This window comes from Neofelis nebulosa, chromosome 4 (assembly GCF_028018385.1).
Source record: "Neofelis nebulosa isolate mNeoNeb1 chromosome 4, mNeoNeb1.pri, whole genome shotgun sequence".
Classification (NCBI taxonomy): domain Eukaryota; kingdom Metazoa; phylum Chordata; class Mammalia; order Carnivora; family Felidae; genus Neofelis; species Neofelis nebulosa.
Window position 1 is genome coordinate 109,752,394 of NC_080785.1, and position 25,645 is coordinate 109,778,038.

A 25,645-nucleotide genomic window follows, 5' to 3' on the forward strand; every position below is an offset into this window, starting at 1 on the left:
CTCTTTCCCCTTCTGTGAAACCCATTTCACGTTCAGGATGTGAACAAGGCTGATGGCAAGAGTAGGTATGTTGTAGTCAGGAAACTGAAAGAAGAGTGATGTAATTGGAATAGTGAGGGAAAGAGGTGGGGCCTGCCTGGAGAGTGGGTGAGGGGTGGCTAGCCGGACAGTGGCCCCCAAAGAGCCACATCCTAATCCGTGGGACCTGTGCATAGTTTCTTATGTGGACAGGGTCTTTGCTGGTGGGATGAAGTGAAGGGCCTTGACACGGGAGATGATCCTGGATTATCCACATGGGCCCAGTGTCATCACAAGGCTCTCTAGGAAGGGGCGGACAGGGACGTTTCAGAAGCAAAGGCCATGTGAGGGAAGTCAAGTCAGAGAAGATGCTATGCCACTGGGTTTGAAGTTGGAGGAATAGCCAGGAAATGTGGCTTTACCTGCTGGAGAAGATGAAGAAACAGATCCCTCCCTCGAGCTTTCTGAGGGAGTAAGGCCATGTGGACACCTTGATTTTTGCCCCATAAGATGCATTTCAGACTCCTGGCCTCCAGAAGGTAGGAAGTACAGAAGTGTATTTCTGTGTACACACTAGAAATAATCATTTACAAAATACAGTTGGAAAAGAGGTATCTTTCAAACCATTGATTTTATTTTTTAATTTTATTTATTTACTTATTTACAATAGAATGTGCTTTTAATAACACTAGAAACCAGAGGAAATAAACAAGGCTGCATAGGTGATCTCATTTGCACATTTCACAAAGCAATCATGTACGATAATGAATACCCTAATTACTCAAGAACGTCCATATTAATACAGAAAAAGAATTACCAGAGGTTACATAATATTTGTTTTCAAAACAGACAAGATGGCTTTCACTGGACTTCACTGTACCCCAGAGAGATACCCAAGGTCCATGTTAGAATTTCAACACAAAGAAAAATTTGCAGGAAAAAAAAAAGATACACAGACTCAGGAAAAAGAAACATCTTTTGAAAAGTTACTCTAGGTTGTAATAAGATTTTAAGAGTGATTTCAGCTGGAGTTGCCTCTTTAGTGAACAAACAGGGGCTCTGAGGCTCACTGTGTGATGGCACAGGAGGAAGAAAGAAGCGGGACACAGTAACAGAGATGAGAACCCAAGCACTCTGGCACCAACAAGTGCTATTACATATGCAGAAGGCACTGCTTAGAGGAACTAGGGTTTCCAAAACCAGACATATTTTGGAGTGGCTAGCAGCGAAGATGGTTGGACAGGTGGCTGTTTAATGAATTTTGAAGACAATAGAATTCACAGTGGGAAGCTTACAATAGAGCTGGCCTTCTATAGGAAATCTTTCAGGAACCCTTGTGTTCTTGTTAAACATATAGGAAAGACCAAGCCAACAGATCTGCAATTCACATGCAAGACAAAGCAAGTGTGATCTGGGCTAAATACACAGAAAGGAATCAGAGCCTTCTCAAGAAGGCAAGAGGAACATTTTTGTGCACCTGCTTCTTTTACTGTGCTGACTTAGGGCATTCCACAAGAGTTGAAAATAGTGATGGATGCAAAGCCAATTAACCTGGTCTGTCAGTTATAGGTAACTGCATAATATTAAAACATAATGATGAAGAATTATAGTTGAGGTTGCTAAAGGCTAAGGAAATTCTCCAATTCTTAACTTACAATAAGAGCATTTACAGTAAATTCAAACATACAACTTACAGCTGGTTTGTTGGCTTTCCAATTCATTGCCCCAGTTTGTAAACAAGCTCTAATCACTTTGGTAGCCATCTGCACTCAGGGACACAAAGCATTCTGCAAATCACTAAAGTCCTATTTAAAATTTTCCTCCTTCCACCTAAATTTCCAGTGTGCTAAGTAATCTGCAGGACAGAAGGCAGAGAGGAATGAAGTGTGAGTCTGAACGTAATCCTGCAAGGCAGAGTACTGTGAGTCTGAACGTAATCCTGCAAGGCAGAGCTACCAAGCCAGCCTCCACCTAGACCAAAATAAGAGCACAGAAATATGAGGGAAAACATTTCCTGAAGCTCAATTCCAAAAGGTTAAGTTGCTCAAAACTCCCAGTTTGAGAGAGGAGCATGGTTTTAGCCTCAGGTCTCCCTTTCTGGTCTATAAACATCACAAGGCCCCTCAGGAGTCACTGAAACAACATAGCATAGAAGCATCTATCAGAAGACTTAATGCTTTGCGGTGCACTTAGTTCACAGGATAATAGGAGCAGATGGAATTTCTTTAAAATACATACATAAAAGCTTACTAAGTTCTCCTAAAGATTAAACACAAAGTGTCCATAACTAACCATCACTCTCCTGCCAGAACAGAGCCAGAAATGTTGAGTATGCAAGTACTAATTACAAGGATTTTAAGATTAGTCAGAAACAGTACCAGGTAACATCCCAAAGTGTACAAGCCAGTTAAACACATATAAAATTGGTACTAATCCAGTTAGATATACAAAATGAAAATTATGGATGTTGCCTCAAATATCTGGGATTCCACAAATTTACAATCAGCCTATGTAACAAAGTAGACTGTAGTTTTAAGAAAACATTACCGTTCAATATCTATTTCAAAAATGATCTCAAGTCCCAATGATGTCAAAAGTCATTTATCTGGAAATTAGAATCATTTAAATGTTTGTACAAATTTGCAAATAACAAACCAAAAAATTAGAAAAGACCTGTACAAGGCTGGCCTTTAATCTATGTTTTTCCCAAATGTGTTTGACAAATCCATTAATTCAGCAGAATGATAATGGGCTATTGGTTCTCATGTAAATTGGGTGGCCTTGTGAACAGGCCCAAAGCTGTTCCATGGAGGCACAGGATGGAGAGCTTGGTTCTCTGTGGTTCATCTGGTCAGCAGAACACAGGTGGTACAAACAAAAGTTTAACTTATCAAAGACATGAGACCATCACAGTATTACAAAACTTTCCTTTGACCTAATGGATATTTAAAACAACAATGACAACAACAACAACAAAACACACATAGTTCTGTAGCTACTGCTTATGTAGAAAACTTGAAAGCACACCAGTATCTGCATGTCTTTTCTGCAGTTATATGGTGTAATGAGTTTGGCACTTCATTGTAATGAAATTTCCAATGACACAGTCCTTACCTACAGTGGCACATAACCTGCAAACATCAGGCAAACATCCTGTACAGGAAAAGTGTCTTCGCTGCCAAGTCTGACGAAAGGAAAAAAAAAAAATTGCTTTCCACCCCCTTTTTTTTTTTAATCAAGAAAAGGAAAATGAGGGGTGAAGGACATCTTTGGACTACTTCTCTCCATTCCTGTTGTCAGACAATCTGAAGTCCTTTAAACTGTAGCCTGTTCACTAACTCACTGTTAGCCTGATACCCAGCTATGTGTCATCGTCTTAACGCTGTGTGGGAAGCTTTGGTTGGGCAACACATTGTCAGCGTCAAAATCTAATATATCACCGTCCATGAGGTTGTTCCAAATGATGGACTCCATGTGAATCAACATGCCATCCAAGTCACTTGGGAGCCTACCCTGGTTGAGAAGGCCCATCCTGCCATGGTCATTGCAGCTGCTCACTGAGGAGTAGGCCCCCAGGGCTTTCATCTGCGTGGTGTGTGATAGCAGCACTTGTAAAGCTGTCTTCACTGGCGGCGGTTCATTCCTGAGGTGTGGAGCATGGTGCTGACCGCATGGGGCAAGGCACCCCCATTAACTGCAGATGTTGGCTGGGTATGTCCGGGGTGGGTGTGGGAGCTGGGGTTCATCATTTTGTTATGAGATGCCTGACTACCATAGGTTGACATGACCAAATTAGGGCCCATTAACATATTGTGACCAAGGACCTGGCTGTTGGGTTGGGTGATCCCAGGATCAACTACTGTCATAATGTCCTGATGGGGAGGAGAGTAAGTAAGCAACTCCTTCAAGAGTCCCGGTGCACAGTTACAATGATTCATACCTCCATAGCTCAATTTGTTGTCCTGAAGTGTTTACATAGGCATGTGGGGAAAAGGACTCCTGCTAGACTGGCCGTGTGTATATTTTTGGGAGTTGGGGCTGGGTGAATTCAGACTGGTGTTTGGTAGTACATATGAGTAAGCATGGTGTCTGTTGCATCATGGTCCCAGGTGAAGACTGAGTTGAAACAGTTAGTGGCATTGGTGATGAGACAAGGTTGAGATTATCCAAAAGGTTTTCCATATTTTCAGGATTACTTATCTCAGACAGACTGGGTGGAGCAGAAGCCATCTTTGCAGCAGATAGTGGGTACACCATAGAATGCACATCCCCATCTCTAAGATCATCCTGTTCTGTCATAATGGGATAAAGTCTCCCACTAATAGTACTAGCATTTGAGCTAGTTGGAGGGTGAAATGCATGCCAGTTATCAAAGCCATCACTGCTGTGAGAGCCAGGGCTGTCCCAGGCACTCTCCTGACCAGACTGTAGAGACACTTTTTCTCTTAACAGCTCAGCCCTGGCTCTTAGCAAATTTACTGTTGTCCAGAGACGCAGCTCTTCTCTAGGGGGATTTTCCACTCCTACCTCCCTCTGGATTGAGCATCCACCAAGAACTTTTTCCGGTTCCTTAATTCTGCACACGAATGGACTTGGTGTGTAGGGCCAGATTAAAGCAAATTGAATTCTTCCAGCCCGCCGAGCTGTTGCTGTCACTCTTACCCTTGAAGTATGGCACATACTTGACCATCTCCTCTTAGATCTGCGACAGCATGAGCTGCTTCCACCCTGAGCTCTTGATGGACTTGGTGATGAGGTGGGCATAGGACAGGTTGCCTGATGCATTCCTGAGGGATGAGCTCCTCTTGTGGCGACCCTGCGAGGGGCCTGGTGGCGGCTGGAGGCATGGGCAGGTGCCAAGACAGCGGACTTGTGCAAGCAGCCAGCCTCTGGGCCCTGCAAGTCCCTGCACCAAACCCTGGTGGTGGCCCCAGCTGGACCCAGGCCTGAGCTGGAAGTTCCTGCTCTCGTCCAACAGGCTCAGGTTGCTCAGGAAGCTTGTGTTGACAGCAGCCGCTGAGGGCAGGCAGGGCTGGAGTGGCAGAGCTGGGCTGGCCTAATGCCAGCCTAGGCGGCGGCCAGGTACACAAGCGTGGCAGGGCCATGGGCTCCAAGTCCTGGTGGATCTCCAGAACCCGGGGCGGGGCGCTTCAGCCACGGTGAGCCCTTCCTCCCCCAGCCGCGGGAGAGCCAACCAGGAGGGGGCACTAAGAGCTGGTCCGAGATTTGGAGGGGCGACATTGGTGCCTTGAGCCCACGAATACAGGAGGAAGGTGCAACGGAGTGGAAGCACGAGCCCCAAAGTTGACTTCTGACTTCGCGGATCCATCAAGCTCTAGGCTCTTTCAGGTTCGCTGCTCAGGCTGGACGGCAGGCAAGAGTCCCCAGGTCAGAACAGGGTCTGTGGACTGAAGACAGACTGACGGACGCTCGCTCTGCTGGGGGCTAGACCGCAGCACTGCTGTCTGTTGAATATGGCGGTGGCCGCTGCAGCAACTCTTATGTTTACATTTTTTAAATGTTTATTTATTCTTGAAGGAAAGAGAGACAGAGCCTGAGTGGGGGAGGGGCAAGAAGGGAGGGAGACACAGAATCCAAAGCAGGCTCCAGGTCAGCACAGAGCCCCATGCAGGGCTCGAACTCAGGAGCTGTGAGATTATGACCTGAGCTGAAGTTGAAAATTTAAGTGACTGAGGCACTCAGGTGCCCCAACATGGTCCTTTTTAAATAATTTTTAATTGTGATAAATGCACATAAAAGAAGACTTACAAATTAACCATTTCTGAGTGTCTAGTTCAGTATATTATTAAGTATATTCACATTAAGTATAGTCACATTGTTTTTTTTAAGGAAATCATAAATTATTTAACCAAAAATCTAATTTCCTTTGAAAGACATAAATTGTTTATTAAACAACCATTAATCAAGAGTACTATTATACTAATTAAGAGAGAATGGCATAATATTGAGCAGAGTTCTTTGAGAACAGGTCCTGATTGGAAATATATGGTAAAAATTTTTTAACTTTATTTTTTATTTTTTAAAATTTACATCCAAATTAGTTAGCATATAGTGAAGCAATGATTTCAGGAGTAGATTCCTTAATACCCCTTACCCATTTAGCCCATCCCCCCTCCCACAACCCCTCGATCAACCCTCAGTTTGTTCTCCATATTTATGAGTCTCTTCTGTTTTGTCCCCCTCCCTGTTTTTTATTATTTTTGTTTCCCTTCCCTTATGTTCATCTGTTTTGTCACTTGAAGTCCTCATATAAGTGAAGTCATATGATTTTTGTCTTTCTCTAATTTCACTTAGCATAATACCCTCCAGTTCCATCCACGTAGTTGCAAATGACAAGATTTCATTCTTTCTGGTTTCTGAGTAATACTCCATTGTATATATATACCACATCTTCTTTATCCATTCATCCATCGATGAACATTTTGGGCTCTTTCCGTACTTTAGTTTTTGGTAATAGTGCTGCTATAAACATGGGGGTGCATGTGTCCCTTCGAAACAGCACACCTATATCCCTTGGATAAATGCCTAGTAGTGCAATTGCTGGGTCGTAGGATAGTTCTATTTTTAGTTTTTTGAGGAACCTCCATACTGTTTTCCAGAGTGGCTGCACCAGCTTGCATTGCCACCAACAATGCAAAAGAGATCCTCTTTCTCCGCATCCTTGCCAACACCTGTTGTTGCCTGAGTTGTTAATGTTAGCTATTCTGACAGGTGTCAGGTGGTATCTCATTGTGGTTTTGATTTGTATTTCCCTGATGATGAGTGATGTGGAGCATTTTTTCATGTGTTAGTTGGCCATCTGGATGTCTTCCTTGGAGAAGTGTCTATTCATGTCTTTTGCCCATTTCTTCACTGGATTATTTGTTTTTTGGGTGTTGAGTTTGATAAGTTCTTTGTAGATTTTGGATACTAACCCTTTATCTGATATGTCATTTGCAAATATCTTCTCCCATTCTGTCGGTTGCCTTTTAGTTTTGCTGATTGTTTCCTTCACTGTGCAGAAGCTTTTTATTTTGATGGGGTCCCAGTAGTTCATTTTTTCTTTTGTTTCCCTTGCCTCTGGAGACGTGTTGAGTAAGAAGTTGCTGTGGGCAAGATGAAAGAGGTTTTTGCCTGCTTTCTCCTCGAGGATTTTGATGGCTTCCTGTCTTACATTGAGGTCTTTCATCCATTTTGAGTTTATTTTTGTGTACGGTGTAAGAAAGTGGTCCAGGTTCATTCTTCTGTATGTCGCTGTCCATTTTTCTGAGCAGTACTTGCTGAAGAGACTGTCTTTATTCCATTGGATATTCTTTCCTGCTTTGTCAAAGATTAGTTGGCCATATGTTTGTGGGTCCATTTCTGGGTTCTCTATTCCATTGATCTGAGTGTCTGTTCTTGTGCCAGTACCATACTTTCTTGATAAGTATAGCTTTGTAATACACTTGAAGCCAGGGATTTTGATGCTTCCAGCTTTGGTTTTCTTTTGCAAGATTGCTTTGGCTATTTGGGGTCATTTCTGGCTTCATACAAACTTTAGGAATTTTTGTTCTAGCTCTGTGAAGAATGCTGGTGTTATTTTGATAGGCATTGGATTGAATATGTAGATTGCTTTGTGTGGTATTGACTTTTTTTTTACATTTATTTATTTTTGAGAGACAGAGTGAGACAAAGTGAAAGTGGGGGAGGGGCAGAGAGAGAGGGAGACACAGGATCGGAAGCAGGCTCCAGGCTCTGAGCTGTCAGCACAGAGCCCGACGCAGGGCTCGAGCCCACAGACTGTGAGATCATGACCTGAGCCAAAGTCAGACATTCAACTGACTGAGCCACCCAGGTGCCCTGGTGTTGACATTTTAACAATATTTGTTCTTCCAAACTATGAGTGTGGAATATTTTTCTTTTTTCTTTTTTTTTTTTTTGTATTTTCTTCAATTTCTTCCATAACCTTTCTAAAGTTTACAGCGTATATATTTTTCACTTCTTTGGTTAGGTTTATACCTTGGTATTTTATAGTTTTTGGTACAAGTGTAAATGGAATCAATTCCTTGATTCCTCTTTCTGTTGTTTCATTATTGGCATATAGGAATGCAACTGATTTCTGTGGTTTGATTTTCTATCCTGCAACTTTGCTGAATTCATGGATCAGTTCTAGCAGTTTTTTGGTGGAATCTTTTGTGTCTTCCATATAGAGTATCATGTCATCTGTGAAGATTGAAAGTTTGCATCCTCCTTGCTGATTTGGTGTCTGTTATTCCTTTGTGTTGTCTGATTGCTGAAGCTAATACATCTAATACTATGTTGAATAACAGTGGCAGGAGTGGACATCCCTGAGGTGTTCCTGACTCTAGGGGGAACAGTCTCAGTTTTTCTTCATCTAGGATGATATTAGCAGTGGGTTTTTTTGTATATGGCTTTTATGATCTTGAGGTATGATCCCTCTGTCCCTTCTTTCTTGAGGGTTTTCATCAAGAAAGAATGATGTATTTTGCCAAATGGTTTCTCTGTATCTATCGAGAGGATCATGTGGTTCTTTTCCTTTCTTTTATTAATTTGATGTATCACATTGATTGAGTTGCAGATATTGAACCAGCCCTGCATCCCCGGTATAAATCCCACTTGGTTGTGGTGAATAATTGTTTTAATGTATTTTTGGATTCAGTTGGCTAGTATCTTGTTGAGAATTTTTGCATCCATGTTCATGAGGGATATGGTCTATACTTCTCCTTTTTAGTGAGGTGTTTTTCTGGTTTTGGAATTAAAAAAATACCATTTGATTTTGATGGAAGCAGTAGTAATGTACCTCTTTCATTTCTAGTTTTGAGTCCTCTCTTTTTTCTAATCAATGCAGTTACAGTTTTGTGAATTTTATTGATCTTTTCAAAGAACCAACTCATGGTTTCATTAATCTTCTCATTTGTTTTTCCATTCTGTATCTGTGATCTAGTCACTATTATTTCCTCGCTCCTAGTAGCTTTGCGGTTAGTTTGTTCTTCTCTTTCACATTAAAAAAATTTTTTTTAATCTTTATTTATTTTTGAAAGAGAGATAGAGTGAGATCAGGGGAGGAAGAGAGAGAGAGGGAGACACAGAATCTGAAGCAGGCTCCAGGCTCCAAGCTATCAGCACAAAGCCCGATGTGAGGCTCGAACTCACAAACCATGAGATCATGATGTGAGCTGAAGTCGGCTGCTTAGCCACCTGAGCCACCCAGGCGCCCCTTCTCTTTCACATTTATTAAGTTGTCATTTTTGTGGTTGACTGAGATTATTTTTTTTTTTAATTTAAGACTGTTTACAGCTAGAAATATCCAGCTTAGTACTGTGTTAACTGTATCTCTTAAGTTTTGGTATGTTGTGTTTGCATTTTAATTATCTGAATATATTTCCTATTTCTGTTGTGATTTCTTATTTGATCCATTGGTTGTGAAGAGTAATTTTTTTTTGATCTTCATGTATTTGCTGATTTTCCAGTTGTCCTGCTATTGATTTCTAGTTTCATTCTAATGTGACTGGAAAAGACATTTTATATGATTTCAGTGTTTAAAAATGTATTGAAACCTGTTTTGTGGGGTAACATATGGTTCATCTAGGAGAATGTTTCAAGGCTACTTAAGAAAAATTTGCGTTCTATTTTTGGGTGGAGTGTTCTATCTATGCCTGTTTGGTCCAGTCATTCCATATTGTTAGTCATATACTCTATTTCCTTATTTGTCTTCTGCCTGGTTCTTCTGTCCATTATTGAAAGTCTTCAACTATCATAGTAGAGCTGTCCATTTCTCCTTTCATGTCTGTCAGTGTTTGCATTTGTTTAAGAACTCTGATATTTGGTGCATTTATAATTGTTATATCTTCTTGATGATTTGACCCCTTTACCATCAAATAATATCCTTGTTTGTTTCTTACAACAGTTTTAAATGGAAAGTCTATTTTGTCTGCTAATAATATAGCAACTCCTGCACTCTGGGTTGCTCTTTGCATGAGATATTTCCATCCTTTCATTTTCAACCTAGGCATCTCCCAAATCTGAAGGGAGTGTTTTGTAGAAAGCATGTATTTGGACCCATTTTTTTTCTTAATTCTGCCAGTCTATGTCTTCTGATTGGGGAGTTTAACCTATTTATAATGAAGTAATTACAGATAGGTAAGGACTTATTATTGCCATTTTTAAAATTGGTTTTCTGTATGTCTTACAGCTTTATTTTTGTGCCTTATTTCTTTCTTTAATGTCTTCCTGTATGATTAGGTGATTTTTTATAGCAATACATTTTGATTCTCTTGTTTTGTTTTTTGTTTGTTTGTATTCTATAGTTATTTTCTTTGTGATTACCATAGTGATGACATATAGCATCCTAAAATTACAACAATGTATTTTAAACTAATAATAGTTAAGTTCAATCACATAAAAAAGTCTACTCCTTTATACCTCTGCCCTCTTCTACCCTTGATTTTATGTTACTGATGTCACAAAATATCTATTTTTATTAGAGTATCCATTAGCATAGTTTCATTGTTTTTATGCTTTTGCTTTTTAAATTATATAAAAGAATAAAAAATGGAGTTACAAAGCACAATTAAAATAATATAGGTTTTTATATTTATCCAAATATTTACCTGTACTGGATAACTTTATATTTCCATACAGCTTTGAGTTCCTGTCTAGTGTCCTTTCATTTTAACTTGAAGGGCTCATTTTAGCATGTCTAAAGTCCTGTCACTTTAACTTGAAGGACTTCTTCTAGGGCAGGTCTAGTGGTATTGAACTCTCCCTCAGCTTTTATTCATTTAGGAATGCTCTTGTTTCTCTCTCTCTCTCTCTCTCTCTCTTTGTTGTTGTTTTTTTGTTTGTTTTGTTTTTTGCAGTACAGTTCTGCTGTATATAGAACTTTTGGTGAATTTTATTTTTTCTTCCAGCAAAAAATATATTTAAATATATTATCCCACTACCTTCTGACCTGCATGGTTTCCCCTGAGAAATCTGATATCTTACTGAAGATCCTGTATTTGTAAGGAGTCTTTTCTCTTGTAGCTTTCAAGATTATCTCTTTGACTCTGACTTTCAGTGGTTGGGTTATAATGTTTCTTGGTGTGGGCCTCTTTGAGTTTGTCCTCCTTGGGTTTGTTGACCTTTTTGCATTTGGATATGCATGTATTTCCTCAAATTTGGGGAAATTTGGCCATTATTTATTCAAAAAAGCTCTCTGCCCCTTTTTGTCTCTCTTCCCTTTCTGGGAAACACATGAGATGGATGGATGGGTGGATGGATGGATGGACGGATGGATGGATGGATGGATCTGATTGATGGTGCCCTATAAGTCCTGTAGGCTCTCTGTTCACTTCCCTTCATTTTTTTTTTGTTGTTGTTTCTGAGACTTGATAATTTCAAATGACATTATCTTCAAATTCACTGATTCATTCTTCTTCCTGTTTGAGTCTGCTATTGAACCCCTCTAGTGAATTTTTCAATTCAGTGACTATATTTTCCAGCTGCATATTTTTCTTGGTTCCTTTGTAAAAGTTTCTCTTTGTAGATATTCTCATTTTGTTATCATCATTTCCCTAGATCTCTATCCATGTCCTCCTTTAGTTCTTTGAACATATGTAAGACAGTTATTTTAAAGTATTTATTAAATAAGAGAGTGAGAAAAGTGGGGCTCACCCAGAGTGGGGTTTGTGCTCACCCAAAGAGGGCTCAAGCTCATCTACCATGAGATCGTGACCTGAGCTGAAGTCAGATGCCTACCCAACTGAGCTACCCAGGCACTCCCTGCCTTCTCATCTTTTGTCGAAAAATTGGCATTTGAGAAAATAGATACCTCTCCCAGTCTTTGCAGACTTGCTCATGAAAGGGAGGACCTTCACTAGTCAGTCTGGTGTGAAGGCTTAAAGTCTTTTCAGGCTTTTTCTGGGCATGTGTCTTCCCTGGGCCTGTATATGTACTTTTTTTTCCATTCCAATTCACCACACATGGCTGCTATTAAATGTTTTAATTACCTTGGGCGCTTGGGTGGCTCAGTCGGGTGAGCATCCAACTTTGGCTCAGGTCATGATCTCATGGTTAGTGAGTTTGAGCCCTGTGTCAGGCTCTGTGCTGACAGGTCAGAGCCTGGAGCTGGCTTTGCATTCTGTGTCTCCCTCTCTTTCTGTCCCTGTCCAGCTTGTTCTCTCTCTCCCTCTCAAAAGTAAATAAAAAGACATTGAAAATTTTCTTTAAAAACCTTTTTTTTTTTTTTTTAATTTTTTTTTCAACGTTTTTTATTTATTTTTGGGACAGAGAGAGACATAGCATGAACGGGGGAGGGGCAGAGAGAGAGGGAGACACAGAATCGGAAACAGGCTCCAGGCTCTGAGCCATCAGCCCAGAGCCCGACGCGGGGCTCGAACTCACGGACCGCGAGATCGTGACCTGGCTGAAGTCGGACGCTTAACCGACTGCGCCACCCAGGCGCCCCTCTTTAAAAACCTTTTAATTACCCTAAAAAACTCAGCATTGCTTCTCCTTGGGGACTTACATGCTTTATTGTACTTTTCCGTCTATAGTCTTTGCCCCAGGCATGCATGGGCCTGCAATTCCCTGCAGCTGTACTGTATCCAGCACCCTGGATACAGGGTTTCGGCAGCTTGGAAACTGATATCCAAACTATGCCAACTTTTCCTTTGATCTCCAAGTCAGGCAAAATGGAAACTAGACCCTCAGGTATCCTCCAGGAAGGCCAGGATGTTGCAAACTGGTCCACTGTTTTCCTTCTATCCTGAGGAAGGCACCATGCACTGCACTACTCTGTACCAAGGAGGAAGTGGTGCAAGGATAAGCAAAGACACTGTTGGATTTTCTACTGTTCTAAGTGTGGGTTTTTCTTGGTGAGGGGTCACTTGATTTTGAAAATCCTTGACTGGTTTCTAGAGCTCTCACAAAGCTGTTTTGGTCAGTCTCTTGTTTTACTTGGTATTTGCATGGGGGGAATGAGGCCTGGAGCTTCCTAGCCTTCCATCTTGCTGATATCATTCTCCCTCACTTTTCTTTTAACTTTGTTTTTTTGTTTTACTTTAGTGTGTCTTCTAGTAATCAGATAGGATTCGTTGGAAGTGAACTTTTTGGACATTTGCAGTGTGACAATACTTTATTTTATCTTCACAATTGAATGCCAACCTGGAAGTATAGAGAATGCATGGTTCACAATTATTTTCCGTCAGTACTGAGGCATATTTTCAGGGTCTTCTTGTGGTCAGTGTGGCTGATGGAAGCCTCATAACTTTTAAAAATAAAATTTTATTTTTAAGTAATGTCTATACCCACTGGGGGGCTCAAACGCACAACTCTGATATCGAGAGTTACCTGCTCTACTGACTGAGCCAGCCATGCCCCCCTGGAAGCCCCATTAGTTTTAGAATCTAATTTCTTTTAGATTATGTGTTCACCTTTCTATCTGGACTTTTTGGTATATTTCTCATTATCAGCTATGTTCATCATGGTGTCTCTGGCAAGGGCCTTTTCTCATTACCTTACGTATATCTTAGATTTTTCTATCTAAAGGGTTATGCCTGTCTTCAGTTCTATGGAAACCTTGTTACTGCTGTTACTTATAATATTTTGGTATTCATTCTTTCTGTCACCCCACTCCGCACCCCCTACTACTACTATTGGGTGCACAATGCAACTTCTGAATCTACCTTCTGAGTTCCTTAACTTTCTTTTCACATTTCTTGTATTTGTGTCTGGTCTGGGGGAATACTTCTGCTTGATGTTTTATTTCACTAAATCACTTTCCATCTCTCTGACCATTGTGTTATTGAGGTCATCTAATGAAGAGCTTTTGTTTGTTTCTGTCTTTTTTTTTAATCCTCTCTTTTAAATTCAGAGATCAAGTTTGTACTTTCTAGAATTTAAAATTGTCTTTTCACTTACGGAAGCACCATTCTCCCACATCTGTTAATTTGCTTGCCCTAGAGTCTTATTCAATTTCCTGTTTTGACTGTTTCCTTAGATTTTTGTGCTTCCATTTGTTGACTCTGATGAATCTCTTTCATGATTGTGACCTTCCTTTCATGAACAGTGATTTTTGGTTGGTTGAGCATCATTTTATTTTAGCTTTCCTCTTACTCTGTGAATCTCTGAATGCGGTCCTTTAGAGGAGGATACTTGTAGTGATTGGGGTTGGGGGGGGGGGTGAGTCAAAATAGGTTACCTGGAAGTATGTGCTAGTAACTGGGCTTATGGCTCTAGAGACTCTTTGTCCATCTTATCATGGCCACTCTGGGCACTGCTTTGCCTTTTTAACCCCAACACACACACACACACACACACACACACACACACACACTACTGCTTAGAGCCCAATGGCCAGGTGTCTCATTGTTGGCAGACAAGGGAAGAGGCCAACTCTTCTGGATGTTCCTGCTCTGCTCTCTGGGCCAAAGCCCTTTCAGTTGTCCCAGGCTCCCTTCTGCTCCCATCATCCTCAGGGCTACCTCTGCTTTGTTCAGTAGACCTTTTGGTTATGGGCCCTTCCTCCAACCTAACTCCTGCTTTACATTATTTAGGGATGCCCTCTTAAGCTGTGTTAAACTATAGATACCTCTTTTTATTTTCCACAACTTGTGTCCATTTTAAAAATCATTTCCTCAATGCTAGAATGAACCCTATGATCCTGGGTTTGACTCAGAAATATGAATATGGACTCACGTTTGTTTTAATATGTATGCAGATAGGTACAACAATAGACATGGGTATGTGTATATTCATGGGTTAGGATCCATACATACATTTCCTAGCTCTCCCACTAACAGAACCTAGAAGCAGTACCATCCCAGTGGCACCTAACACATCTGCCATCTAGGTCTTGATTTCTGATACCATTCTTCAATAAAAGAAGCCAACATTCTTGGGAAAATGGCTCATCTTAGGACTGGGGCAGAGAAAATACAAGATGTACCTGGAGTATCAGATAGTGCCAGAAAGTAAGGAAGTACTAAACAGCATGTGGGTGCATGGCAGAAAGACAACCTTAATGAGCTCCCAATGGCCACAGTGGGAGCAGTGTTAGTGACAAAATAAATATAATAGTATTATGACCTGAAGAATAAAATAAATACCCATGAGTCCAATCATACCATGTAAATAAATGATTTAAGAGGGGGAGAAGGGACCACTGTATCTCAGAGAAAATTTTATGTGCAAAGAATGAAGGAAATATAAAATCACCATTAGAATACCATACTGATCATTGTCACAGGCAAAATCCACTAATGAATTAGTAGGTGGCACTTGAAGGAGAAATAGGATCTTTGCTTGGCCCCAAACTATCTCCCCAAATACTTGTGAATCACTATAGTAGTTTGTAGATGTCCTCAAATCTTTGATACGTTGTTCTCTAGGGGGTGAAGCTGGATTCCCTTGCCTTGAATATGGAATGGGCCTAATGACTCACTAGTAAATAACAGAGTATTGGAAGGGAAACACAGTAAGTTTATAGTGGAGAATCCTGGCAGACACCACCTGAACCAAGGACCAAGGTTAAGGCCACATCTCATCAGCCATGTTGGTATGACAGCTCTCCAGATACCATGTGAAGAGAAAAGCACTATACCTCTGTAGCCTAATTTCCCTCAAAACCCAATAATCTCAGTGTAATCATGAGGAAACACCAGACAAACCCATTTGAGAGACATTGTACAAAATATCTAATCAAGTACTCTTCAAGAGTGTCAAGGTCATGAAAGACAGTGAAAGGTGAGGAACTGCCACATATTGAAAGAAACCAAGGAGACATGATGACTAGCTACATGGGCAGCCTGAATTGACACCCTGGGACAGAAATAGGACACTAGTGAAGAAACTGGAGGCATCTGAATATGTTCTGTCATTTAGTTAATAAAGTTGTACTAGCCTTAATGTCTCAGTTGATAATTGTCCTGTGGTTATATAAGGTGTTAACATCAGGAGAAGCTGAGTGAAGGGTATATAGGAAAGTATATTAACTTTGGAACTCCTTTGAAGTCTAAAATTAATTCAAAATAAAAAGATTGTCTTTCCCTATCCTTCAGTTTGGTTAGGAAGGATAGTAAAACATTCAGTCCTCCATCTTAATCCAGTAAGTCTTTTTTTTTGTTACTGGAAAATAGTTGGTATATTTGTTATTGGGAAAAAATATACAAAATAATGACAAATTGGGGTTTTTTTATTGTGAATAAGCTAAGTGTCCTTATGAAGATAAAACTCAGTGGATAAGTCAGGATCCTGGCAGGAGAGAGGTGGCACATACAGATGGGAGCTGAGCAGGGTTTAATGAAGAGTTGACCACATTGTGGGCAGGATTATGGGAAACTGCAAAAGGGCAGTGAATCACCCTAGGACTGGCAATAACAGGAAGTGATGATCAGTCTAAGCTGAAAGGGGCAAGAGGATGAGTAGAGGTAGGGATGATTCTCAGAACCTGGGAGAGCTGTAGGAAAGGGCCATCTGGCTGGTGCTGCAGGTCTGTGTGGAGGAGCACAGCCACTGGGGCAGCGGGAAGGGCACAGAGATGCTTATACCCCACCCTCACTCTTGCTGTCCCTCCAGTGACTTTCCATGACTCCCCACTGACCAAAACCAACCAGAAGCAACAGGGCAAGGGAGCTTGTATATGCATCTATATGGGTCAGCCTTCCAGGTACAATCCAGACCCAGAGAGGTGCCCAGAGGATATGTCATCTTCATGGTCTGAATCCGTTAAAGCAACCTGTTACGATGTAGCCAATAAGGAAAGATTTAGAAAATCTAGAACTGAGATAGGACCCCATAGGATTTCACATAGCAATTTATACTTGTAAGACATTAAAAGACATTTTAAAATGTTCAAGTCTGTGTGATCCAAATGAACATTTGGGAAGGGCCTCCCCAAACGTCACCCACTGAGATGAATCTAGGTCAGTCTCCATAATAGATGTCCCAAATTCCCACTGATTTTCTCTTTACATTCTTAGCAAAAAGCCACCGAGCCTGTGCTTGGACTGGCTTTGTCTCTCCAGCTCTTACCCGGACATTTCTGGGACCACCATTCCAGGGTAAAGCAGTATCCATCTACCTTGATGGAGACCTGCTCCCAAGTGCCCCCTCCCTGTGGGTTATCCTGCTAGTCTGGTTCTGCCCTGCTTCCTTCCCTACCTTTTGCTGCCTTGGTCTGTTCCCCACTGGAAAATGGTCCATCCATTCCACATGCTCTGAAATCCTATTTCCTTACCATCTCACCCCTTCTCACAGCTTCTTTCCCTCAGGTCCTCCTCCTTCCTTGTTTGTATGAGTTCTGCAAGCTCCCCAGCCCTCCAGTCCTCCTGCTGCACCTCTTGGCATCACTCCCTTTCCAGTTCAGCCATTGAGGAAGGAATGCCCTTCTAATTAATACTCAGGGGTCATGGGCCGGTAGCTCCCCCTTATCTGATGAATAAAGGGTTAGAGTTGGTGGATTGATAGGACACAGTAAATGCACTGGTTGAGTCCACCAAGCACCCAGCATAGCATGGAGCAGAGAAGGGAAATGAGCCTGTTGGCCTTGCATGTTTGGTGTGTGGCAAGCTGTGTAGCTTCGTTCTGTTCCACCTTAGTCCCTTGTCCCGATGGGTACTCCCAAGGTGCATATTAATCTACCTGTGTGAAGTAAAAGTCACCTGGCTCCATGGCGTGTGCTACACCTGAGGTTTCCATCATGCTGAAAAGAAAAGCCTCCCCTTATTTGAAAATGAAAAGTAATTTTATTTTTTCTTTGGAGTTCAGGAACATAATGAACTAATTACAAAGGAGCTAGAAAAGTATATTTGCTTGAAACCTTTTCTTATCTACATCTTGAATTTTGCAGTAAAATGCTATGAAATTAGAAGCTGACTACCATTTTTTAAAGGAGAAAATTGTATTTCTGATCATGTTTTTTTTATCCTAAGAAGGACTTAAACATTTCTTAAATGGGATGATTTGCAGAAGTGAGATTGAGGAGGTTAGTGGTCAGCTGAGATGTGACTTGCTGTTAGTGGGAAAAGGGATTGCAGGTGCTGAGGAGAACATGGCTGAAGACCTAGCTGAGGATGCAAACCAGCTTCTCAGCAGGGGTCCTCCCCCTGCTGCCCATGGATGAGTTTGAGAGGTGGCTCTGAAATTGTTGGTGACGCTTACCTCTGTGTGTGCTTGAATACTCGAGTATGGGAGAGATGGTTCATGACACCATCTTATTCTCAAAGGGATTTGTGTCTTACCTTCCCATCCCACATCAGTTTTGAAAGTTGGGCAGAATAATTTGTTCTGGTGTTAATGAAATGGTATTTGCTGATTTCTCTCCTGAGAGATTGCCTTTTCCAGGAAGGCTTCACGTGGCTTTTTGACCAGCCAGACTTACCCTTTGCCCTTTTCTTTTCATCCTAGGCCAACACTGGACAAATTGATGACACCCAAGAGCAGCACAGAGTTATCAGCAGTAACCTCGCCCTCATTCAGGTGACTCTCCCCTTTGTCCATTTGATGAATCTCCTTCCTGCTTTGAATCTGCAGTCAGGCCTGCTCCAGGTAGGAAGAGCAAAGACTAAGTGAGCCCTTGTCCCTGTACTCCAGACTGAGCTTTGGGAATGGGCCCCTCGTCCATTCTGTAACCACCAGACCACACTCATATGGCAGCTGGAGGATCAGCCCAACTACAGGCACTGGCACCGGAGTGTAGATGCCTCTTCTTGGAACCCAAGTTCGCTCCAGCTTCTCTACCTCCTTCTTTCCAAGACAGACTTATTGAAAGATTCGCCTATACTTACTTACTCCTGTTTCTCATAGCATAGACAGGGCTAACTGCCTTCTCTTCCCACTGTCTTGACTTAAGCTGTGCTTGCCAAAGTCACTGACATCCTAATTGGTGTACCCTCTGACTGCCTCGTGCATATGATCCTGCTTATAGTTTCTGGAGATTCTTCCTGTCTGGAAGTTCCTCCTTGGCCCCACTCCTGCCTCTCAGCCTGTGCCTTCTCAGCTTTTGCAGGATATCCTCCAACCCCCACACCTTTGTCCCTTAAATGTTTCATGCTTGTTCAAACTTGAACCTCCTTCTAATAGACCCTAGTTGGGCTAAGTTTTTATCTGAGGAGTCTCAGAGTATTACAAAATCAGGAAGCCTAGGGCAGGGGGAGACTGGGAAGAGATTGGCTCAGGACAAGAGAGGAAGTAGTTTTATCCAGAACCTTCTGGGCTTCTTTGACTGGGGGCAGCCTGAGGCTGCACAAAGCACCTGGACTCTAAGATCAGACAGGCTGGTGTTAAGGCTGTCATTTATCAACAGGTTGGCCTTGGGCAGACCACACAAGACTTGCTTAGCTATATCTCCCTGTCCATCAGAGTAGGTGGATATCCACTTTACCTCTCATCTGGGTTCTAGAGCCACTGTTTCTGGCTGTCTACGGGGCATCTCCATCTGCCCCTCCCCGAAGCATCCCTGAAACACCTTAGCCAGATCTGGCGTCATCACCTTGTCTCCTCACACTTACCTCTTGTGAAGTCCCCAATCCCTAAGAGTTTGATGGTTGAAAGTTCATTTTGGGGGTAGACCCTTGGGCAAATCACCTCACCTTATCTGTAAGATGGTCTGTTGTGAGGTTTCAATCATGTAAGGCCATGGCACCTGGCCACATGTGGTAAACTCCCAATCATAGTAGCTGTGCCTAGTGAGGAGTCTTCCCATTAATCAAGCCTGAGACCGAGTCTCTCTCAGCATCTCTGCTCCTCAACCTTATGACCACTCGCGGAAGAGTCTGCCTCTGAGCTGTACTTGAATCCAGCCCTGCTTCTTTTCTTCCTTGCCTTGGCCTCTTGGTCTCCTGCATCACTGACATCAAACCTCTTCATTGCCCCAGGTTCCTTCCCCTCTGGCTCCCCTCTACTTGGACACCTGAGTGACCTTTTCTAAATCCTAGAGCTGATCAAACTCTCTCCTCCTGAAGCTCCTTTGTTGGTTCTACTTGTCAAAGTGTAGGCCTGGCCCAAAGGTACTCCTGGTCTGGTCCTGTCCCTTCCACAGCCTCATGTACCCCACACCTGCTGCCTTTGTGTGTGTGGTTGCCTCTCCTTGGAATGTCCTGTCTCTTCTTATTCTTCTGGCAATGAAGTTCCAATCAGGTCTCAGTTCCAGCCCGACACCAGGTACTCTTTGGGGCCTTGCACATGCAGCTGTAGCTGACCTGGTTGCAATTCTGTGTGTAGATGTCTGCCTTCTCCACTTGAGCCGAGTCACCTGTGCCGGGACCATGGCCTATGGCTGAAGAGCTTTGGAGATTAAATGAGATGCTCGTGATACCCTTAACAGAGAGGCTGGCAAGGGGCAGGTAATAAGTGCCTGAGCTACAAGGTTCCAAATCCTTGGGGCGCCTGGGTGGCTCGGTCGGTTAAGCGTCCGACTTCGGCTCAGGTCATGATCTCACAGTCTGTGAGTTCGAGCCCTGTGTCAGGCTCTGTGCTGACAGCTCGGAGCCTGGAGCCTGTTTCGGATTCTGTGTCTCCCTCTCTCTCTGCCCCTCCCCTGTTCACGCTCTGTGTCTCTCTCTGTCTCAAAAATAAAATAAACGTTAAAAAAAAAATTTATACAAATCCTTGTCCATATGTATGCACATTTCCACATGATCGATTCTCAACCAACATTCATTAAGTCCTGACCTGGGCCAGACACTGGCTTGGCACATTCTGGTTCATAGCATGGATATAAGTTTGTCTCTTCTGTTTGTTAAGGAGCTTAACATTGAGTCACACATGGTCCAATAAATTTCATGATAGAACTTCTAGTAACTTCATATTCTATCACAAATACACCCGACAGTAATATTTAAAATATACCCAAGAGTGATTTTTAACAACTGGTGGGGCCCAGGAACTCAACTAGTAAGACTGAAGTGCAGCCACTAAGAGCTGGTCCAGCAGGGCAAACTGTCCAAATTCAGCCCTATCCCACCTCATTCGACCTTCATCACATAGGTGCACATAAAATTGTTTGTAGGCTTCTGCTCAATAAATTACACCACAATGACATTGTTCTCTTTTTGCACGAATTTCTGAAGATAACTTCCCACAAGTTCACAAGGTATGAGCAATTTAAAGATCTAGATTTTTCCAAAAAGGATTATAAAATATTTCAGTGCTTAGTATTAAGTAATAGCACTAGTGTTAATGTTTTAATTATTAGCTTCTCCATAACCTCACCAGCATTGAAAGTATTCTTCTAAACTACTTTGTATTTGCCATATAGGTGTATGTGGCCATAGATAATATATGCTATGACTTCCTGTGTTTTTTTAAATATTGTTTTATTTAAGTAATGTCTACACCCATCCTGGGGCTTAAACTCACGACCCCAAAGTCAAGAGTCACATGCTCTTCCAGCTGAGCCAGCCAGGTGTCCCTGTCTTTCTGTGTTTTTTTTTTTTTTTAAGCACAAAAAGTATTATGCTGTACATATAATTCTGTAACTTGTACTTTTAAGAATGACTTAATGAATGAAAATCACTTAGAATAGCAGATAGCATTCGGGAAATGTCAGCTCCAGTCATTGTTGTCATTATTACGTGGTTCTTCATTCACATGTGCAAATGTTGTACTGAGAAAATGCTAGATCATAAGGTGTATGGGTAAATTGTAGCCAAGTTTCCTCCCAGAATTCCTGTACCAATTTTACCACCATCTATATGTAAGAGAACCATTTTCCCACATATTTGTCAATGTGTATTTTATATTATCAACCTTTTAGATTTTTAAAAATTTATTTAATGTTTATTTCTGAGGGAGAGAGAGAGAGCAGGGGAGAGGCAGGGAGGGAGGGAGAGAAAGAATTCCAAGCAGGCTCCGCATAGATGGCACAGAGCTCACTGCAGGACTCAAACCCATGAACCTTGAGATCATGAACTGAGCTGAAAGCAAGAGTCAGATGCTTAACCAACTAAGCCACCCAGGTGCTCCTAAACCTTTTAAATTTTAATTTTACCTAGTCTGGGGGATAAATATAGTGTACCCATGCACTCATTGATTGATTCATTAATTGGATAAGCACAGACAAGGGCTTAGCACCTGCTGAGTTCCCCACCCACCCCCGCCAAAACTGAGAGGGCACTGACCTTTTCGTAGAGGAACACCAACATCAATTACAAAGAAATAAGATACCTACTTTCAAATTGGGATTAAATTTTTTTTCCTATTACTTGGGAAGCTGGTCACATTTTTGTTTGCTTTTTAGCCATTTGTATTTCCTTTTCTGTATCTTGTCAATTTATACTCCTTGTACATTTTTCTGTTGGGTTGTCTTTTTTAAAAAGTTGGCGTCTGGGCGCCTGGGTGGCTCAGTCCGTTAAGCGGCCGACTTCGGCTCAGGTCATGATCTCGCAGTCCATGAGTTGAGCCCCACGTCGGGCTCTGTGCTGACAGCTCAGAGCCTGGAGCCTGTTTCAGATTCTGTGTCTCCCTCTCTCTGACCCTCCCCCGTTCATGCTCTGTCTCTCTCTCAAAAATAAATAAACGTTAAAAAAAATTTTTTTTTTAAATGTTGGCGTTGCTTGGGGTGCCTGGGTGGCTGAGTCTGTTAAACATCTGACTTTGGCTCAGGTCATGATCTTGCAGTTCGTTGAGTTCAAGCCCCCCATCAGGCTCTGTGCTGACAGCTCAGAGCCTGGAGCCTGCTTCAGATTCTGTGTCTCCCTCTCTCTCTGCTCTTCTCCCACTCATGTTCTGTCTCTCTCCCCTTTAAAAATAAATAAACATTAAAAAACCAAAAGTTGGCATTGCTTTGTAAAATGGACTTCATGATTTTGATCACTAACCCTTTATTACTTATAAATGGAGATATTTTCTCCTGCTCAGTTTCTGTCTTTGAAGTTTGTGGTATCACATAGAAGTCATACTTGGATTTATATACAGCTTATTTCATTTTTCCTCAGAGATTTTACACATCTTCAGAAGGAGTATTTCTCTAATCCAAAATCTGAAACACATTATCCTATATTTTTTCTTTTCATACATTAGGTTTCATGTTTAGTGGGGTGTGTGTATGAATGGTATAATGTAGGAATCCTTTTTTTCCCCTAGATATCCACTTTTCCTTACCCCGTTTATTCAGTACCCATCCATTCCATACTGATTAGAAATGCCACCTTTATCATATTAAATTTCCATATATAAATTTTCATCTATTCTTGATGGTGTTCCTGGACTCCAGTCTGTCCTGCTGATCTATTTGTCTATTTTTGTGCCAGTACCACCCTATTTTAATTACAGTAGCCTTAAAACTAAATATTGATAATGAATGTGCCAAACTCCCTCTTGATCTTTTTTCTCAAGGTGTCTTGGCTGTTCTTGCACATCTACTCATCTTTGTGGAACTTAAGATAAATTGTCAAGTGCCATGAAAAGTCTTGTTGGGACTTTCACTGGAATCACGTGGGTTAACTTGGGGAACATTTTCATCCATATATATGGTAGAGTTCTTTGTGTTTTTAGTCTTCTTTAATAATACAGCATGTTGGGGCGCCTGGGTGGCGCAGTCGGTTAAGCGTCCGACTTCAGCCAGGTCACGATCTCGCGGTCCGTGAGTTCGAGCCCCGCGTCAGGCTCTGGGCCGATGGCTCGGAGCCTGGAGCCTGTTTCCGATTCTGTGTCTCCCTCTCTCTCTGCCCCTCCCCCGTTCATGCTCTGTCTCTCTCTGTCCCAAAAATAAATTAAAAATGTTGAAAAAAAAAATTAAAAAAAAAAATAATACAGCATGTTTCCATTGAGACATTTGAATTACAGTTGATCCTTGAACAATATGGGTTTGAACTGCAAGGGTCCACTTATAGGCAGATTTGTTTTCATAAATACAGTACTGTAAATGTATGATTCCTTATGATGTTCTTAATTTTCTTTTCTCTAGTTTACTTTATTATGAGAATACAATATATAATATAGCATACAAAATATGTGTGAATCAAGTTTGTGTTACGGGTAACGCTTCTGATCAGCAGTAGGCTGTTAGTAGTGAAGTTTTGAGGGAGTGACAAGTTATACACAGGTTTTCAACTTTACCCAGTGTCGGTGCCCCTAATGCCAGTGTTGGTCAAGGGTCAACTGTACTGATAACATGCCAGTATTGATACTGAGATCTGGGCACCTCATGGTACTGGCCTGCATGAGCAGCAGAGGTGTGACGCCACTGAGATGAGATGGGAATTGCAGCCGGGATGGGGGAGAATGGAGAGAAAGAGGGCCACCAGCATGAAGGGCAATTGCCAAGGAAGGTAAGTCTGGGAGAGAGACAGAGTATGCACAGAGACTTCCAAGGCGTAGCTGTGGATCGTGGAGTTTCCACATTGCAGGGGAAGTTGCTTGTCTGAGCAGCTGGGGGCTACAGAGCACTTTTGCCCAGACCAGTGAGAGGAGCCATGAGCAAGAGACTGGTGGCCCTTGGCCAAGGGCTGAGTAGGAGGTGAAGATTTTGTGATGGAAAATGGCATCAAACAAGTTGCAGAACAAGAAAACAATAGTTTTCAAGGGAGTTGGATTGAAGCAAGGTGTTTGTTTTTTCCAGGTTGGAGGGGCTGTTGGCAAATTTTAGGGTGAGGAAAGGAGGTTGGGTGACCTCAACGTCAGAGAGGAGGCAGAGGCAAAGGCAGGGAGGAACATTGATGGTCAGAGACACCTTTCCTCATGTTTCTGATTTCTGCCCTGACAGGTGCAGGCCACCGTTGTGGGGTTCCTGGCTGCTGTGGCTGCCCTGCTGCTGGGTGCTATGTCTAGGGAGGAGTTGGACTTTGTGAAGGTGGAGTTGCTGTGCGCCAGCAGTGTCATCACCGCCTTTCTCGCTGCATTTGCCTTAGGTGAGCTGTGCCCCCACCCCAGTTACCACCCCCTCCTAGCTCTCTCTGTCCTCCATTCCTCAGTAGTCTACTCTCAACTCTTTGTGTTTCAGTTCCTTGAGATGTGGAAGATGGGTGCACTAATGGTGGGGCCTCACATGTCCTGCCAGAGGGTGGGGGAGAGCCTGTTAGTTAAATCTCCAGGCCCTACCTTATGGATGGGCAAGGAGGACAATGAGTCCTTTCCTAGGCAATGTATGTGCGCAGGAGTGAGATGCTGACTCCATTTCTCTTCCCTCTGCTTGTTCAGAGAACTGGCTTTTGCTCAGTGGACACATTCATCTGTTCATCCATTCTCCATCCATTCATTCACTCATTCAGTCAGTCAGTCTTTAAATGTTACTTGAGCACAGCTTGCGAATGGGCCTGTGGAAGATTCTGGCATCTGCAGTCCTGTAGGGAGCAAGACTCTAGCATTAGCCTCAATTTCATCTCTGCAGAGAGGTCTTTTCTGACTCACTCAAGTTCTGCCCTCCATCCTTCTTCCCAGCTGCTGACATGCTCTTCTGCACTCTGCACCTGTTTTCCTTATTGAGCACTTATAAACATCTGCAATTGTTCACTTCATTTTCTTCATTCTTTTCTGTCTCACCCCTTTGCTAGAATGTCAGCTCCTCAGAGAGGTGCCCTGTTAGAAAAGGGCTTCTCCTATTCTGCTCCTGTCACACCGCCTGTCACACACACATCAGATGCTTCCTCCATGTCTGCAGAAGGCAGAACACACAAGGAATGACAAACAACCCTGTCTTCAGGGAGCT

General features: G+C 42.3%; 1 protein-coding gene across 12 annotated transcripts in view; it reads left to right on the forward strand.

Annotated features, from left to right (window-relative positions):
* The window catches only part of SLC41A3 (solute carrier family 41 member 3), a 130,601-nt gene that overhangs the window by 46,411 nt on the left and 58,545 nt on the right, over positions 1-25,645 (forward strand). For all 12 annotated transcript variants that reach the window (XR_009260659.1, XR_009260658.1, XM_058725728.1 and 9 more), the window contains 2 exons: positions 18,406-18,477; positions 24,704-24,848. Coding sequence is in view for 10 of the 12 variants with exons in the window: in XM_058725728.1 (XP_058581711.1) it covers positions 18,406-18,477; positions 24,704-24,848 (217 nt within the window). In the remaining 2 variants the exon portion in view is untranslated. The remainder of the gene's footprint in view (positions 1-18,405; positions 18,478-24,703; positions 24,849-25,645) is intronic.